Below are 19,932 nucleotides of genomic sequence, written 5' to 3'. Positions count from 1 at the left end.
TGGGATCCTTCACAGATGGTCAACCTGGAGCATTTCTACCACTCACTTCCACCTCCACCATTTCTTTACAGTCCCATAAAGAAACAAAGCATTTTAAGTATTTTATTACTAGGCTTTTTTTTTTTTTAAAGAAAGATTGTAAAATGCCAATTCTGATTTTTGGTAGAAAACTCTTTCCACCAAGGGGATTATCCCTGCCCAGTTTAGAATGCAGCCAAAGGGAGAACAACTGTTGGCTTCCAACTATTTCTATCTATGGCCTCTGAATATCCAGACTAGATGACCATTATTTCACCAGACCTAGATCCAAGAATTCCTTCTGGGCATTTCCTCTCTGACAGGGAGAAATGATGCTACTCTGTGAGCTTCTTAATTATGACCACCAAATTCAGGGGGAGGGGTCACTGATCAGTCACCAAGCTGGCAGATACAGGCAATATCTACAACAAATAGATCCACCGTGGACTCATGGAGGCTACAGACAAGTGCAGAAAATAATCAGATAATCAGACGTACGATTATTAAATGCACATGGTACTCTCCATCAGTGATGGAAAAAGTCTGTCTGAAACTTTACAGAAAAATAAAACAATTTCCCCAAAGAGGTCCTACCATTGCAATACAGAGGATGATCTTGGTTTGGAATGAAAATAAACCATCTACACAGCATACCACATATAAATCTCTAATCATTTCAAAAACTCTGTGAGAAAGACTTTCTCTCTATTTCATATGAAGCAACAAGAAGTTTAAAATGGATTTGATGCAGGTAGATATGGTAGGTTGCAGGACCTGGAGCTTGACAGACACTCAACTGATAGAGTTGTGGGACTTTTTTTCAAAAGTTTGAAAAATACAGAAACTATTATAAGTAAAGTAGAACATTTCCTGTACTTGGTTTTGCATGAACCACTATCATATTCGGTCAGAAGTATGCTGACCTTGTAAGTAAAAAAATAAGAAAGGCTATATGCTTTATATGCTTGAAAACAACTCAAACAATTGGCAGTTAATTTTCATTAAATTAAGGAGGCAACCAGCAATAGCCTGACCAAAGACCTTGGGGAATTCAACAAATGCTAAAATGAGGCTCATTCCTGCAAGTCTAGAAGAAAGGGTGGCTTTCAATACTGAGTAAAACAATCAATACATAGGTATTTTTTTATATTTATGTTTTAGTTGCAGTTGTACACAATACCTTTATTTTATTTTTATGAGGTGATAAGGATTGAACCCAGGGCCTCGCATGTGCTAGGTGAGCACTGTACTGCTGAGCCACAACCCCAGCCCACATAGGCAATTTTTTAAAAGACTTCAACAGGTGTTGATAGTTGTGATACAAAGGTGATAATTATTTATAACCTACTCCCTGGGGAAATCAGCATTGAATGACTATTAAAAAGCCATATACAGAAAACCAAATCAACACAAGTATGTTTATCTCACATGAAACCCAGAGGTTTGTCCTTTATTTTAACATCTGGTCCAAATGAATTTTCATTGATAAAATGGTGCTATGAGTACTATATACATGGTCTCACTTCCATATAAACTAAAAATGAGACTCTATCCTGCCTAGCTGGGTAAAGTTTTCACCTTGGTCTCCTTACAGCGTTAAGTTTCAGAGGGCTAAACAGTGTTATGGTTTGAATATGGGATGTTTCCAAAAGTTTCTGTTAATGTAAGAATATTCAAAGATGAAAGAAGTACATGATGAGAGCTATCTGAGGAGTTTCCCACCTCTGGGTACTTCCTGAATGATTTGCTGCCTCCTCATGAGCACAGAACAGGGAACTCACTCTCTATGGACTGAGACCTCTGAAACCTTGAGAAACAAACTTTCCCTCCTCTAAGTTGTTCCTGTTATGTATTTTGGTCACAGCAACACAAAAACCGATTTAAAAAACAAACAAACAGGGGGATGAGTCCTTTGGTTTTCTGTTCCCTTTTCTCCTTCCACACTTCTGGCTATAATTTGGTTCTTCTGTTGCCAACAGTAGCCAACAATCTCAGAACACAAACTTCTAATAGTTGGGACTTTTTAGCCACTGAAACAAAGGATCTGAAGATCTTCTGACATCACCTGTTTATGCCTCAGCAGTTGGTAGTATTTCTTTCCTGTGGGTGTGACAGAGTCTGCAGAGTGTGTGTGTATGTGTATGTGTGTGTGTGTGTATGTGTGTGTGCGTGCGCATGCGCGCCCGCTCTTCCCCACTTTCTTCCTCAGGCATGATGGGAAATGCTGTAGTAAAGATATCATCAGATAGATGATGGGAGTATAGGCATTTACTCTTTCTAGAAAATAATTTAGTATTGATAAGACATTAATTGTGATCTTCTTTCCAATGATCCACCTTATAGGATAAGAGAGAGAGAGAGATTTGTGGATAAGGGGGTTTACTGTCGTTAACAAGACAACTGTTAATGCTCTTAATAATCTAAGGGTCATTGAGCACCTAGCCTAATGGTCATTAATAGGTGATCTAATAGATAATTGTCACTAGTAAGAAAATAGTTCAGAATTATAGAATAGTCATATATGTATTTCTTACAGGCTGTGCCATAAAATTTAATAATCTCACTTTCTGTTGATGTGACACCCACATATGTGAAAGTGTGTGTGTATGTACAATACACATTCACACATGTGTATACATACAAAGAAAATGAAAATAATCACAAGGAAATCCACCAAACTTTTCACTGATGGTTATCATTACCTCTAGATGGTGGGACAGTAATTTTCATCTTCCTACTTTCCTGAATTTTTCAAATGTTATGCAACTGTCTTTTTTGATATAAATTCTTTCAACTGTAATAAGACAAAGGATGAGAGACGCTAGATGGAGATTCTCAGTACAGAGGGTTATTATACAATAAAATAAGATTTTACAGAAAGAGAACTGCCCCGTCTGTCCATGACTAGAAGGTGTAAACATCATAGGATGTGCTTCTGCCTGAGTGGGATAGCTATGAATGGAAATATGAATGGGTATTATTGATACAGCATATCACCATCTTCCCAACATCATATATTAATGTTTGTTTTTTTTTTTTTGAAGTTTCCTGAGTTCAGGAGATCTACCTTTGGATTTCATGGAAGACAGGCAGCAACTACAATGACAAAGAGGAGTGCATTCCTGAATCCAAATCCAACCTGAGCCTCTCTGTAGACTATTTCCCCTATGAGGACACCATTGCCTGTGAGGACATAACCACCTGTGAAGACTCAACTTCTGAAGGTTCTTCCACCCACTACCTCCCTCCTGTCCAAGGGACACAGAAGACTGAAAGGGTAAGGAACCCCATGGGGAGACAAGATGAAGTTCAGGACAACCCAAAGAAGTTTTGCAAGCAAACCATCGCCCTGGTCTTAGATGCCGATATGGGCTCTGACCACAAAGACTCACTAGCGGAGAAAACCTGTGGATGAAAAGGCCTGTCTGGGGACAAGATCACATTCTGGACAACCCAGAGAAGCTTTGCAAATTAACCATAACATTGATCATGGACATTCGTACAGGCTCTGACCATGAAGACCCACTAGCTGATGGGGATCTAAACAGAGACAACCAGATGATGGATGAGTGCCCACAGGAGAATACAGAACTGACTCTCTGCAAATTGGAAGATGTAATGCAAATGCTTAAGGCAGTTGTAGAAAATCAGAAAGATGACAAACATTTTGATACTGTTCTCTTTCAATCTCCTCAGGAGGAGGATCTCCACCTGTCCAACAGCATCCTTCCCCATATGTATCAGGTCAGCCATCAAGAGTATGAAGCTTGTCAGACCTTGCCCAAGTGGAAACCACCAGAAAATGAAGACATCAACCAGTTTCTAGAAATGCCATGTAGGCTTGCAAAAGATGAATTTCTTGAGGTAAATTTGGAACTACTTGATTCAAGAGCAACGGATAGGCCTAGTGAGGGTGACAGGCTGGACAGCAATGGAGTCAGTCATTCTACCAGCTGTGAAGCAGGGGAGGACCCTGTTACATAAGGAGATGAACAATGGGAGGACAATAGGAAGAATAGAGCTAGAAAGAAGTGGTAGGGAAAATGCCAAGAAGCATAAATAAGAGGTAATGAACAAAGACAAAGAATAATGATTATATGGAAAGGGGGAGAGGGGGAGAGAGAGAATGAGAACACACACGTTGTGTGTATGAGCGCAGATACATATGCACTTAAGTATTAATAAGAACTGAAATTATACATTTAAATTGAGCTAACTTTGGTTTAAAAATTAATTTCCATATAAGAGTAAATATTGACTCCACGGGTGCTGACATTACATGTAACTATCTCATTTTTTTTTCTCTTGGCAGATGATAAGCCAGGTGGCTCACACTACAGAGATGCCTACAGTCTCAGCAGAGCAATCAAAGGAGGGGGCATACCTTCCCACATAGAAACCATATCCTATGTGAACTTCGGGTTCATCTTCTACTGGCTCAGGAAGTTGGTAATCTCTTCCCTACCAGGGAAAAAACACCCTGAGAAGATAACCAAGAGCCCCAGTCTGCTGGAACCAACGAACACATTTCCTTAGAACAAGAGAATACAACCTCATGAATTGCTTGAATCACTATAACCTATATACCCTGATTTTTAAATTTTTTGACATCCTCTGCTGAAGTCCCCATAGTTTTATGTTTTGCCAATAAACAAAACAAATGTCTTTGGTGTGCATGTGTCCTCCTCTTCCAATATAATATCTGAGCCCAAACTGAAAGTGCATATGTTGTCTAGGAGATGGAAATTCATTCTCAGGACATTTTAGTATTATGTTTCTTAACATAACATAAAACATTTAGTATTATGTTTCTTAAAAAGAAGACGTATTTTTTTAAACCACCACCCTACTTTCTTACTATATTTTCTCCCATTTTGTTAATTCAGGAATTTTACCCTCTTTTATAATTAATCCATATCCTCACTGCCAGGAGACAGAAAAATACCTGTAAGACTCCTATATGGAAGGGGAAGCTCATTTCAATCAATAGTATTCCAGACACCCATAAGAGATCTGATGTTCAAGGGGGACCAGACTAGTTCTAGCATGTTGTTCTAATATGTTCTAGCACGTTAGTTGGTTCTAGCAAGTTGGCTGGCATAATTGGCCCACTCAGGAGAACAGTGAGGGCTGAGAATGTTGCTTAAACACCCTAAGCCTGCTTTCTTCATTCATAAGATGAGGAAGATGATACCACATACACTACAGGGTTTTCAGAGAATAAGTGAGATAAAGCAAGCACTCGATAAATACTGTGGCTGGTAATAGTGATGTTCCTGAGGATCTTCCCTCAAACACTTCATTCTAGGGATATCAGGAGATGGAGTTGGAGTCACCTCTCATTGAGCTGTTTCTTGCACTAAAGTCATTTTACCAAAACATATAACAAAACGCATAAACATATGATCATATATGGTTGTATGTGAGAGTAGTCTGTAGGAGGTATACAGAGGATGTTGAAGGAAGAATAAGTCAGTACAGGAAGGGTAACTTTCAAGGTTTTCATACATGAGGCTCCCTAAGATAGCAATATGGTAGTTGGAGATAGAGGACTTTATGCTGCCAGATACACGGGAGTGGAGGTGAGATCATGGCTAGCTCATCATGCATGTGAGAGATGTGTGGCTGATATGGTCAGGACCCTTTGACAAATACAATGCCTGCCCAAGATCACACATGAGTCTCTTCACAGACAGATTTGTCTTTTCCCCACCTCTCTGCGAACTCCATCCTATTTCACTGGCTCACTCCAACACCCTCCTCCCCATCTGCCTGCTCTTTCACTTCCCTAACACCTATAGCCCCTACCACCACGCCTGTCCCTGAGAATCATCTCATCAATGTGCCTCATTCCCAAAGTGTGGCATGTCCACCACCTCTAATCAAAGGCACAATGCCTGCCCTTCTCCCACATCTGCTTTTAATTTCTACTTACCCAATTCCCTCAGAGAAAATGCTTCTTATTAGGATCATCACACAAAACCATGAGATTTTCTTCTCCATTCCCAGATAGTATGGGCAACTCATCCTTCAACTGCCTAATTTAGGGTTACTATGAGCCCAACGCTGATCATCCGAAGTGAAGTTGACCATGCACTCCCTTCAGTTAGATCATGAACCTCAGATACCATCTTGCCATCCTGATACCATGACCTGTATTTTCTAGCTCTCCTTATAAATCTATTTTACCAAGAAACTTCAAGATCTTGAAGGCAAATACCAAGTCTTAGTTATTTATACTGCACAATCCAAACAGCGTCTAGACCAGAGTAATCTAGACACAGGACTTTCTGGCTCCATGTAATTCTTTCAGTGTTTTCAATATATCCCAAGTCTCTCAAATTTTTCAATAAAATTCTTTAGAAGTGAAACACCGCCACTTAAAGAGTTGCTTTTCTTTACATCAAAAGTGATTGATTGGGCTGGGGTTGTGGCTCACTGGTAGAGTATTTGCCCAGCACTCATGAGGCACTGGATTCGATCTTTGGTACCACATAAAAATAAAATAAAATAAAGGTACCAACTACAACTAAAAAAAAAAAAAAAGTGATTGATCTGCAGGGTTAAGGATATTGTGGGGAAAGGAAGACAAAAAGAAAAGAAAATGGCCATTAGAAGAAGGTTAAGTAATAAGACGATCTATAGATTGAGGAGCCTATTGAGAGCAGGACAATATAAAATCTAATTTGAAAAGTTTGTTTCTTGATTAGGGGATGAAAATAAACCATTGACTGAGCATCCCACATAAAAAAACCACTAATCTCTTCAAAAAACTGTAAGAAGACATGATTATTTCTATTTCATAAATCAAACAACAATACGTTAAAAATGGATTTACTCGTGCTAGAAGTGGCAGGATACAGGGCTTAGAACTTCAACAGGCACCTGGTGGGATTTTTTTTTTTTCCAATAGTTTTAAAAAATACAGAAAATAGCTTCTAAGAAGAAACTAGAATAGTTCAAAAGATTGCCTGGGATTTGGTGTTGGGGCACTACCAGATTTGGTTAGAGGTACACTGAGCCTAAAAACAGCACCTGAAGGACTGGGGTTGTGGCTCAGCAGTAGAGCTATCGCCTAGCATGGGTGAGGTCCTGGGTTCGATCCTCAGCACCACATAAAAATAAATAAGTAAAATAAAGGTATTCTGTCCAACTACAACTAAAAAAATAACTATTCAAAAATTGTTTTAAAAAAATAGAAAATAAAAGAAGAAAGGCTATATGCCTTATATGTTGGGGAACAATTCAAAAAACGGGCATTGAATTTTCACTAATATTTATTACTTGAAGGCAAGTAATAAGTTTACATTTATTTATGATAGAGGTAACTGGCTCCATCATGCAAGAGTCTGGCCATAGACCTTGGGGAATTCAACGAAGGCAATAATGAGGTTCTATCTGCAATGCCTAGAAGAAAGAGTGGATTTAAAAATTCAACAATTGAATGAGACAATTTAAACACAGGCCATTTTTAAAGATTTATTCAGTTAGTTGTGATACAAGAATTATGAGTATATTCAACCTACACCTAGGAGGAATTAGAACTTGAAAGACTAATCAAAAGTTCATATAAACTAAAAACCAAATCAGCCACAATATTTCTCTCCCATGAACACCAGAGGGTTGTCATTTAGCATAGTATCTACAACAAATGATTTTTCATTGATAAAGTGATGCTTACAAAGGACTGTGATTAATGTTACTCCATTAACAACAACCATGTAAGATGAAAATTACACTTTATCTTGTTTAGCTGTCTCAAGTTTTTAAAATTGTCCCTTAAACCCTAAGTTCACACGGGTGATGCACAGCATGGAGACCACACTAACTAATATCCTATTCTGTAATCTTGCTAAGATAGTAGACCTTAGGTGTTCTTACCATGCACACACAAATATCAACTATGTAAGAGGAGAGGTGTTAAATGATTATGTTAAATATTTCACAGTGCATACGAAAATAAATCATCACATAACATGCATTAAATATACAGTTGCTATCAGTCAATTATACGTCAGTAAAATTCAAGAGGGGATGGGGCCTTTGACTGGCTCTCAAATATTCCAGTTTCTAGCTGCTTTGGAGGAATTTTACCATTTGATCCCACAATATTTTGCCAAATCCTGGTGCTAGAATTATCTTTGCGTTTGCTTCTAAGGAAAATTCCTTTCTTTCAGAGTGCTATGCAAATGTACCACAGGGCACAATATGGGACTTTTTAATACTTATTTTTTTTTTTAGTTGTCAGCGGACACAACATCTTTGTTTGTATGTGGTGCTGAGGATCAAACCCAGGCCCCAGGCATGGCAAGCGGGCGCACTACCGCTTGAGCCACATCCCGAGCCCCAATGTGGGACTTTTTAGAGCAGCTCTGTCCAACAGGACTTTCTGAGGTGATGGGGACTTTTCATCTGTCCTAATAAAGCAGCTACTAGTGCTATGCTCTCTGGCCATTTGAAAAGTGGAAATGTAACTCAATAACCAGGTCTTTCATTTAACTCAGTTTTACCTGTAGTACCATATGGTGGGTGGCTCACAATGGTGCATAGTACAGTTCTGTAGCTTTTTGAGCAAGGCATTATGGTGGGTTTGTGCCTGCTAGCTATTCAATGCCTGTACATGTGGCAAGTGAGTGAAGGTAAACAACATAATCTGAATTGTCTCGAAAAACAGAATAAATCAGACATTCTGGATCAAAAAAAGAGATAATTATTATAAAGTATTGACTCACAGGGTTATGAAACCTAAGATATTTTCAAACATGCTAGGAGACCAAATAGTACTATCCCAATCTGAGTCTTAAGGTGTCAGAAGCAAGAGAGATGAAGGGGAAAATCCAAGTCCAATTCAAAAGATAGAAGACGACTGAAGTCACAGAAAAAGACAGTGGAGCAAAAAGTCTTTAGATCTATTCAGGAATCGAAAAAAAGCTGGATTAGGCCAACCCACACAGAAGAATGAAATAATTCAATGGATCAAGAAAATAAAGTATATGTACTCAATGGTATCTTACTCGCCTTGAAGAAGAGGAAAATTATGCCATTTGCCAGTAAATGGATATAGTTGGAGAACATCATATTAAGCAAAATGAGCCAATCCCACAAAACTAAAGGCCGAATCTTTTCTATAATATGTGGCTACTAATTCACAACAAGGCAGGGGGTGGGGGCCCGCTGGAAAAAAATAGAGTTCCCTTAGATTAGGTAGAGGGAAGTGAAGGGAGGGAAGGGGAGCGGATGTGAGGAAAGGAAAGACAGTAGAATGACACAGACATTATTATTGTATGTATATGTGACTGCATGACCAATGATTGTGCAACATGTACACCCAGAAAAATGAGAAATTACATCCCATCTATGTATGATCTATCAATGCGCATGAATGCATTCTAACGTCATGTACAGCCAACTGAAACAAATTCAAAAATTGAAAAAAAAAACAACACATACGTACAGAAAATCAAATCAACAACAAACAATGTGTTCACATACACTTCCCGCCCTCCCAACCCCAGACTGATGTCATTTAGCACACGATCTGCTACAAATGATTTTTCACCAAGAGAGTGGTTCTCACAAAGAGATGGGAGTATTGTAGGGACGATCCCACTACTGTGGGGACTGAAAATGAGATGCTATCCTGCTCTGCTCTCTGAAATTGTCAAACTGGTACCCTCAGACCACTAAGTTCTGGAGGGCTGGCATACAGCATGGTGGCCATGCTTACAAACGTCATACACTATCATCTGGCTAAGAGAATAGGCCGAAAGTGTTCGCACCATGCACAAAGGGTTGCACATCCAAAACGCAACTTTGCAAGGCGTTGCATGGGGTAATTACCTTGACTGTGTTGAATACTGCACCGGGATGTCAAGGGGCCAGGTGGCAAAGGGATGCCAAAGGGGCCAGACTGCCTCACTGGGGAGCTGTGAGTCAGTCAAGATCCATTTCATTCCGTGATGCCATCAGCAAGGAAAGTGCGCGGGACAGTGGTCAAACAACCAGCAGCCCATGGTGTAGGAACCAGAGAAGAGGGCGGACAGCCTTGAAGCTGTGTGCTGTATGCCAGCCCTCCAGAACTGTAGTCCAGTTCCTAACAGGAACTCATTGCTTTCTGAAACTTCGTGAGCATGGTACCGGTTCCTACTGGCATTCTGGGCTTCTGAGCTCACACCGGTATTGCCCATTAAGCTTGGACGACAGCGTTCTGAAGCATTTCCACCTTGTCGCTCTAACCTTTTCAAAATTGCTCCTGCAAACCACTTCCACATTTGCCATATTCTGGCAGATAAATAAAAATTTAAAAAATGCATAGGTAGCTTTCACCCACACCCTGAGAACTGTGTGAGGCTGAATTCAATAGTGATGGACTAATCTGACAAAGGAAATCTCAAGACAGCACAACATCCAGTCAGTGCCAAGGACAGTGCAGGCAGTTTTTAGCCTGGCTTACTGTGAGAATCAGGAGCAGAAAGCAGAGCTACGGGGCATTGGAAAAAACCAACATTTGGCCAGAAAAATGTGTGTAACGCTGGGGCCAAGGAGGTGTGTTTGTTGAGCTCTGGAAGAGATGCGAAGTACTATATATTACAGGGACGACAGGAGGGAAACCTGCAGGGCATCTCAGGAATCTGCAAGACCATACCCACCAGAGGTCCAGAGTATAGGAAAGCAAATTTCTTAGAGATTATGTGGATGACCTGCTTCAAAAGAGGGGACTGGGAAGTTGTTTTCAGCATGTTCAGCTGCCCAGGACCTGCAACAGTCATTATCCCAGGTGCCTGAGGTACTGCGCAGGCTGGCAACAGAACTCGGCCTTACTCAAGTGGCAATGCTTCTTCTGGAATGCAGATGCTCAGGGTAGGGGGCAATGGACAATTCCACCCAGATTTCAAATGAAGGGTCTGGGAGGCCAGAGTGTTAGCAGAGCCAGAGGCCCTGCCGATTGCGTCTAAGCAGCCCGTGTGTGAAGCTGAAAGGTTGAGGCTCAAGCTGGAAAGGGGACACCAGGAATTAAGAGATGCCAATCACATGACTGGCTGCTGAGAAAACCTGGAGGCTACAGAGATGTAAGTCTAAATGGAGCCCATGTGCACGCAACCAGCCAGGTTAAAGGGGCAAGGCCGAGAAAGCCCTCTCGAAATAACATCTGACAACCACGTATCCCAGATGATTTTCTCAGAAACAGGTGACCAGTGTGCCACACTGGGTTCATTTTGCCACAACCCTTCTTTCTGCCACAACCATATTCCTCCCTTTGCAGAGGGGAATATTTATTCTGTACCACTGCATACTGGATGTAGGAAATTTGGTTTTGATTTTACCCGTGCTCTCGGTCAAGATCTTGCCTGGAGTCTCGGAGGGGACTTTTTGGCAGTGCTGATCTGCTAAAATGATGAGCCTCTTGTAAAGGAACTTCTTTTTAACTGTGAAATGGACAGTAGCTATTAGGGACCAGGGGTAGAATATGATGATCTGGATATGAGGTGTCCCCTAGAAGCTCAAGCTATTGCAATGATATTCAGAGGAAAAGGAGTAGATTCTGAGAGCTACAACCTAATCAGTCCGACTGAGTGGTTACTGGAGGCAAGTGGGACATGGCTGGAGGTGGTGGGTTACCGAAGGGGTGTCCTGAGAGTGCTATTCTTCCTGGGGCCCCTTCCTCTCTGTCAGCTTCCTAACCCATCATCAGTAGAGTACCTCTCCTATCCTGGGTCCTGTCCCCATGATGTGCCGCCTCAATGTGAACCCAGAGCAAAGAAGGTGGCCCTTCATATGCTGACACCTCTGATAACCTGAGCCCCAAATAAACTGTATCGCCTCTAAGTTGTTCTGAATATGTATTTTGGTCGCAGTAATGCAAAAAATAACTGAAAATAAAGGCATAGGTCCTTTTGGGTTTGTATACCTTTAACTCCTTCCATGCTTATGACAACAGGTTCCTCTGTTGCCACGGCAGCCATGTTAGCCAACACTCTTAGAACACAGGCTTCTAACAGTTGATGTTTAAAGCCACTTCGAAGAAGGGTCTGCAGGACTTCAGACAGCTCGTTTATGCCACTGGGTTTGGCAGCATCTCTTTGTGTGGGCAGCACGCAGAGCTCAGCAAGACTCATCTTCAATGTGAGTGTGAGTGTGTGTGTGTGTGTGTCTGTGTGTGTGTGTGTGTGTCTGTGTGTGTGGGTGTGTGTGTGTGGGGGGGGGGTATGAGGGTGCGGGCGCGCGCGGAGGGGGTGGGGGGGATAGACATTGTGCCTGTGCTTCTCCCCACTTCCATGCCTGGCGCATAAAGGAAAATGCTGAATTAAGGTGCCATTGGATGATGAGAGAATGGGCATTGAAACAGCCATACTTTCTAGAAAGAAATTTAGTAGCAACTATCGTAAGACTTGTGGCCTTTGGTCCACTGATCCAACAAATAGGAATATGAAGACAGAGACACTCAGACTTTGATAGATAAAAGGTACTGACTGACATCAATAAGACAATGTTAAGGACCCGTGAACATGTAACCTAAGTGATCGCTGAAGTAGCGTTAATAAGAACAGGGTTGAGAACTACACAACAGTCATACATGGGTTTCTTGCTGGCTGTGCTATCATTTAATAAGCTCTCTACTGATGTGACTCCAAATGTATACGGGTGTGTATGTATGTATGTAAAATGTACACTCATACAAGTATGTGTGTGTGAAGAAAAAGGAAAGATGATAAGGAAATCCACCAAATTCTTCTAGGAATAGTACTCACTCTCATTTCCTCTGGATCGAGGCATCAGATTTTTATTTTCAACCTCACACTTTCCTGTATTTTTCAAATCTTGTTCAACTATCTTGAATAACAGGTAGATCGTTCAACTAAAACAAGACAAAGTGTGAGAGGGAACAGGAGGAGACGCTCAGTACAGAGGGTTATTAGACACTGCAAATAGAAAGGCCTGCTCCTTCTGCCCTTGACTGGGGGGTGCAAACACAGGATGAGCTTCTGACAGAGCGCAAGAATTGTGAACGGGAAGAGGAGTGGGAATTATTGCTAAAGTGCATGATCTCTTCCCAATATCTTACGTCAAGGGTTTTTTTCTTTTGAAGCTTCCAGATTGAGGCAGAACTGGGATTTGCGCACCACGAAAGACACATCGTACACCAGCAACTGCGCTGACGAGGAAGATTTCTTTTTGGATTTTCCAAATCCAAATCAAATATGAGCCTCTCTGGAGGCTATACCCCCGATGAGGACACCATCGACTGGACGGACAGTGACTCCTCGGAAGACTCGACTACAGACGTTTCTTCCTGCTGCTACTTCTTTCTTGTCCAAGAGTCATGGGTGACTGAAAGAAGCAGGCTGCCCATGGGATGGCGAGAACAAATTTATGACAACTCAGAGCAGCTTTGTGAGCTGCCCATCGTCCAGGTCGTGGAGGATTATCTGGGCTCCCGCTACGTAGACTCACCAGCTAGTCCAGATCCACATGGAGACCCCCAAAGGATGGTCAAGTACCCACAGGAGAGGGGAAACCAGAATTTCTGGAAACTGGAAGGTCTAATGAGATACCTTGATGCATATCGAGAGGATCTGAAAGGCGACGAAGATGAATACCAGGACAAACACGATGACCATGACAAACACGGTGCCCGTGCCGATGCCGATGACGACAACAACGATGATGACAATAATGATGATGATGGCGACGGCGACAACGACGACGACGATCAAACCTTTTCTGATTCTGCTCTGGATGAGGATCTAGAGGCATCCACAAGTACCTCTCCCCAGTTGGATCAGCTCACTTGTCAAGAACGTGGTGCTCGTCAGGCCTGGCCCTGGTGGAAACTACCAGATACCGAAGACATCATCCCGCTTCCAGAGATCTCACCCAGGCGAGGAGATGAACTTATTGAGGTGAGCATGGAGCTCCTCCATTTCAGAGCAAGGGATAGGCCCAGTGGGGGTGCCAGGTTGGACAGCACGGACTCACTTATTCTACCTGCTGTGAAGCAGAGGTAGAACCCAGTCCACCAAGAGATGAGCAAAGACAGATGGACGGCAGCAAGGGAAAGAGCTGGGGAAGGAGGTATAAGGAAAATGACAGGGAGCACTGAGAGAACACAAGGGAGGGGGAGGAACAAAGAGGAGGACTAATGATAATATTTACAAAACAAAAGTGTGTGTGTATATGTGTGTCTGTCTGACTGTCTAACGATTAATGAGTACTTAAAAGGTTACAGTTACAGTTGGGCTAAATGGGTAAGGAGAAAGAAATGGATTTCCCTAAATGAACACATACTGACTTCATTGCTGCTGACATCACACGTTTCTAACTCATCCTCCTTCTCTTGCCAGATGATAAGCCAGGAGAGAGACACTGAAGACACCCGCTCAGTCTCATCAGGGCAGTCAACGGAGGGGTCCCACTCAGGGACCACATCTTGTCTGAATGTCCGATCCATTGTCCAGTGGTTCAGAAAGCGGATGGTCTCCTCCCTGCGGCGGAGAAGGCGCCCCGACCTGGCCTACAAGGACCCTGATGTGCTTGAACCAAAGAAGCACTGCTTCCTTAGAGGCCAGAGAATTCAACCTCAGTAAACACCCCCACCCCAGTTAGGAAACCCTATGTACTCAGAATTTCAAATGTTTTGACAATCCCTATTCAAACAGTCCCCATAGTTTTAAGGATTTTTCCCCCCTCAATAAAAAAATGTTGTAGTTATTCACATTTTTTCCCCAATAAAAAATGTTGCTGTTATTCACGTTTTTTCCCCCAATAAAAAATGTTGTGGTTATTCACATCTTTCTCCTCTTCCATCATAAAACGTGGGCCCAGGTTCAAACCACATATGTTGTCTAGAGAGTGGTGTGCATTCTCAGAACCGCTCAGGTGGAGGAATGATTCCTAAACAAAAGGCATTCTGTGTCTCTCCCCCAACATCCCGTCTTACTGTATTTGCCCTCGTCTCATCTGTGTTATTATTTCATGCATTTTATCTTCTCTTATCATCAACTCATCTCCCCCCTGCCAAAGGCAGCAGGACACCTGTCAAGACTCCCACATGGCAGGATGGATTTGGTGGAACTACTGGGTCTAGATCAAGTGGCAGCAGACAGGGAGGCACAGGGGAAGCTCATTCCAATTGATAGTGTTTGGGACACTCAGAAAGCAGTTCTGATGATCCTGGGGAACCAGACGTACTCTATTAAGTCATTTTAACACGTTCTGGCACGTTGGTTGGTTGGTTCCCGCAAGGTGGCTGGCCTAAATGGCCCACAGAGGAGGAAGGTGACGGCTGGGAATGCTGATTAACCACTCAAAAGCCTGGCTATCTTCATTCACGAGATGAGAGAGATGGTACCACAGACTTCATACAGTTGTTGGGAGAGTGAATGAGACAAAGCAAGCACTCCATACATACTCTTTCTTGCTGGTGGCAGAGGTCATGTTCCTAAGGATCTCTCCACTAGTCTTGATTCTCTCTCCAAGAGAGATCTGGAGTGAACTCTCACTGAGCTATTTTTATTTTTCCCACTGCAGTCATTTTACCAAAGGTTTGTTCCCAACCGCCCCCCACCCCCGGCAGACCTTGATTTAGCCAAGTCCTCTCTCAACCCACTGCAAGGTTCTCTCTGAAATTCCTTTGCAAGCGTCATGAAAATTGTCCCCACAGGTCAACTTCTTGGAGGAAGCCTGGACTCCATCTGCTTGCTGACTCTCCCTGTGTTACCAATGCACATCCTCTGCCTCGCTCACCACAGGTTCCCTCAAAGGTCGCCCTCTTCCAGCTTGGACTACCAGCCTGTGAGACACCTTCACTGTTCATTGGAAAAGCCCATGAGCGTTTGGTCTCAAAGGCCTTTCTTTCCTCGACTTCAACTTCCTTAGCTCCTCCCTCCCTCCCTCCCTCCCTTCCTCCCTTACTGACACATACACTGAGCACAAGGGAATGCCAGATAACTCGCCAGCTTAACATACCCCATAAATAGATGGATGGATGGATGGATGGATAGATAGATAAAAATGTCCGTATCTTTGGGTTAATATTGCTTTTTTGAAAAATGAGTTAAAACCATGTAAGCACGGGACTATAAACGGTGGTGGGTCAAAGTAGTCCGTAGTAGAAATGAATAATGCAGCACGGGAACACTGATTTTCAAAGTCTGGAAGAGATCAAAGGACAGGGCCCTTCCACAAATACTGTCTGTGCTCAAGGTCACAGACAAGTCTCTTTCCAGCCACACTTCTCACTTCTCCACCTCTCTGAGAACGCCAACCCATTTCACTGGCTCACTCAAACACCCTCCTCGCCTTCTGCTGGCTCCCTGACTTCACCAACATCTGGAGTCCAAAACACTCTGCAAAGAAGACACCATTATCTCTATTTCATAGATGAAGCAAGGCTGGGTTAAAAACTTACTTACTGCTGCTAGAAGTGGCAGGATACAGGGCCAGGAACTTGACACGCACTCATCGGGTGGGTACACAGTGGTGGCCACTTCTTTTCAACTCTTTTGAAACAATGCAGAAAATATTCTACAAGGGACATGGAAAAGTTCAAAAGGTTGCCTGGATTTGGTGTTGCAAGAGTCACCATGAGACTCAGTAAGGAGTATGCTGACCCTGAACTTCGGAAATGAAAGAAGAAAGGCTATCTACTGTGTATGTCTGGCAAAAGTTGAAATGATTGGCATTTAATTCTCACCTAGGTAATAATAAAGGAACTGGCTCCACCCCGCAACAGCCTGGCCATAGAACCTGAGGAATTCAACCAAACCTAAAAAGAGGTTCATGCCAGCAATGCCTAGGAGAAATAGTTGGTTTACAGAATGAATGGCTGAGGGCTGGGGCCGTAGCTCAGTGGTAGAGCGCCTGCCTCACATGGGTGAGGCACTGGGTTCAATCCTCAGCGCCACATAAAAATAAATTTTAAAAAGATATTGTGTTCATTAACAACTTATACACACACACACACACACCCCAAACAAACAAACCAAAAAACCCGAATGGTTGAAAGACCTTCTGTACATAGACAGTATTGAAAAAGACATCAACATGACCACTGGCGATTCAAGATCGACAATTATTTTTAAACCATACCGTGTGGTCGTTAGCACATGAATGACCAATCAAAACCGCACACATACTCTAGCTATTGTGAACTGAGCTGCTATAAACATTGATGTGACTGCATCACTATCCTATGCAGATTTTAAGTCCTTGGGTATAAACCAAGGAGTGAAACAGCTGAGTCAAATAATGGTTCCCTTCCCAATTTTCTGAGGAATCAACCTCGGTGTTCCTCAATAAATCAAGGGATCAAGAAAATGTGGTATATGTACTCAATGGTATCTTACTCGCCTTGAAAGAAGAGTAGAATTATGGCATTTGCCAGTAAATGGTTATAGTTGGAGAACATCATATTGAGCAAAATGAGCCAATCCCACAAAACTAAAGGCCGAATCTTTTCTATAATATGTGGCTACTAATTCACAACAAGGCAGGGGGTGGGGGCCCACTGGAAAAAAATAGAGTTCCCTTAGATTAGGTAGAGGGAAGTGAAGGGAGGGAAGGGGAGCGGATGTGAGGAAAGGAAAGACAGTAGAATGACACAGACAGTATTACTGTATGTATATGTGACTGCATGACCAATATGATTCTGCAACATGTACACCCAGAAAAATGAGAAATTACATCCCATCTATGTATGATCTATCAATGCGCATGAATGCATTCTAACGTCATGTACAGCCAACTGAAACAAATTCAAAAATTGAAAAAAAAAAAACACATACGTACAGAAAATCAAATCAACAACAAACAATGTGTTCACATACACTTCCCGCCCTCCCAACCCCAGACTGATGTCATTTAGCACACGATCTGCTACAAATGATTTTTCACCAAGAGAGTGGTTCTCACAAAGAGATGGGAGTATTGTAGGGACGATCCCACTACTGTGGGGACTGAAAATGAGATGCTATCCTGCTCTGCTCTCTGAAATTGTCAAACTGGTACCCTCAGACCACTAAGTTCTGGAGGGCTGGCATACAGCATGGTGGCCATGCTTACAAACGTCATACACTATCATCTGGCTAAGAGAATAGGCCGAAAGTGTTCGCACCATGCACAAAGGGTTGCACATCCAAAACGCAACTTTGCAAGGCGTTGCATGGGGTAATTACCTTGACTGTGTTGAATACTGCACCGGGATGTCAAGGGGCCAGGTGGCAAAGGGATGCCAAAGGGGCCAGACTGCCTCACTGGGGAGCTGTGAGTCAGTCAAGATCCATTTCATTCCGTGATGCCATCAGCAAGGAAAGTGCGCGGGACAGTGGTCAAACAACCAGCAGCCCATGGTGTAGGAACCAGAGAAGAGGGCGGACAGCCTTGAAGCTGTGTGCTGTATGCCAGCCCTCCAGAACTGTAGTCCAGTTCCTAACAGGAACTCATTGCTTTCTGAAACTTCGTGAGCATGGTACCGGTTCCTACTGGCATTCTGGGCTTCTGAGCTCACACCGGTATTGCCCATTAAGCTTGGACGACAGCGTTCTGAAGCATTTCCACCTTGTCGCTCTAACCTTTTCAAAATTGCTCCTGCAAACCACTTCCACATTTGCCATATTCTGGCAGATAAATAAAAATTTAAAAAATGCATAGGTAGCTTTCACCCACACCCTGAGAACTGTGTGAGGCTGAATTCAATAGTGATGGACTAATCTGACAAAGGAAATCTCAAGACAGCACAACATCCAGTCAGTGCCAAGGACAGTGCAGGCAGTTTTTAGCCTGGCTTACTGTGAGAATCAGGAGCAGAAAGCAGAGCTACGGGGCATTGGAAAAAAACAACATTTGGCCAGAAAAATGTGTGTAACGCTGGGGCCAAGGAGGTGTGTTTGTTGAGCTCTGGAAGAGATGCGAAGTACTATATATTACAGGGACGACAGGAGGGAAACCTGCAGGGCATCTCAGGAATCTGCAAGACCATACCCACCAGAGGTCCAGAGTATAGGAAAGCAAATTTCTTAGAGATTATGTGGATGACCTGCTTCAAAAGAGGGGACTGGGAAGTTGTTTTCAGCATGTTCAGCTGCCCAGGACCTGCAACAGTCATTATCCCAGGTGCCTGAGGTACTGCGCAGGCTGGCAACAGAACTCGGCCTTACTCAAGTGGCAATGCTTCTTCTGGAATGCAGATGCTCAGGGTAGGGGGCAATGGACAATTCCACCCAGATTTCAAATGAAGGGTCTGGGAGGCCAGAGTGTTAGCAGAGCCAGAGGCCCTGCCGATTGCGTCTAAGCAGCCCGTGTGTGAAGCTGAAAGGTTGAGGCTCAAGCTGGAAAGGGGACACCAGGAATTAAGAGATGCCAATCACATGACTGGCTGCTGAGAAAACCTGGAGGCTACAGAGATGTAAGTCTAAATGGAGCCCATGTGCACGCAACCAGCCAGGTTAAAGGGGCAAGGCCGAGAAAGCCCTCTCGAAATAACATCTGACAACCACGTATCCCAGATGATTTTCTCAGAAACAGGTGACCAGTGTGCCACACTGGGTTCATTTTGCCACAACCCTTCTTTCTGCCACAACCATATTCCTCCCTTTGCAGAGGGGAATATTTATTCTGTACCACTGCATACTGGATGTAGGAAATTTGGTTTTGATTTTACCCGTGCTCTCGGTCAAGATCTTGCCTGGAGTCTCGGAGGGGACTTTTTGGCAGTGCTGATCTGCTAAAATGATGAGCCTCTTGTAAAGGAACTTCTTTTTAACTGTGAAATGGACAGTAGCTATTAGGGACCAGGGGTAGAATATGATGATCTGGATATGAGGTGTCCCCTAGAAGCTCAAGCTATTGCAATGATATTCAGAGGAAAAGGAGTAGATTCTGAGAGCTACAACCTAATCAGTCCGACTGAGTGGTTAC

General features: G+C 42.9%; 2 protein-coding genes across 25 annotated transcripts in view; one reads left to right on the top strand and one right to left on the bottom strand.

Moving 5' to 3' along the window:
- Positions 1-19,932, bottom strand: part of Ppfibp1 (PPFIB scaffold protein 1) — a 288,979-nt gene that overhangs the window by 112,232 nt on the left and 156,815 nt on the right. Inside the window, exon 1 of one of the 24 annotated variants that reach the window (XM_077109311.1) lies at positions 16,431-16,488. The exons of the other annotated variants lie outside the window; for them this stretch is intronic. The gene's annotated coding sequence lies outside the window, so the exon portion shown is untranslated. Of the gene's footprint in view, positions 1-16,430; positions 16,489-19,932 lie in introns of those variants that run through there. 24 annotated transcript variants of the gene reach the window in all.
- LOC143641647 (uncharacterized protein C12orf71 homolog) lies at positions 13,218-14,603 on the top strand. Its single transcript, XM_077109272.1, has 2 exons — positions 13,218-13,919; positions 14,361-14,603. The coding sequence occupies exons 1-2, from the start codon at positions 13,218-13,220 to the stop codon at positions 14,601-14,603; spliced, it is 945 nt and encodes a 314-aa protein (XP_076965387.1).

The sequence above is a fragment of the Callospermophilus lateralis genome, chromosome 4, assembly GCF_048772815.1.
Source record: "Callospermophilus lateralis isolate mCalLat2 chromosome 4, mCalLat2.hap1, whole genome shotgun sequence".
Classification (NCBI taxonomy): Eukaryota; Metazoa; Chordata; class Mammalia; order Rodentia; family Sciuridae; genus Callospermophilus; species Callospermophilus lateralis.
Note: the sequence above shows the minus strand (reverse complement) of the source record. Positions and strands in the feature narration are given on the sequence as shown.

What these genes read in the sequence shown, in the direction of transcription:
- LOC143641647 (XM_077109272.1), top strand. Translation starts at nt 13,218, where the DNA reads ATGAGCCTCTCTGGAGGCTATACCCCCGATGAGGACACCATCGACTGG. An exon ending in GAGGAGATGAACTTATTGAG is followed by an intron (nt 13,920 to 14,360) that starts GTGAGCATGGAG and finishes TTCTCTTGCCAG; the next exon opens with ATGATAAGCCAGGAGAGAGA.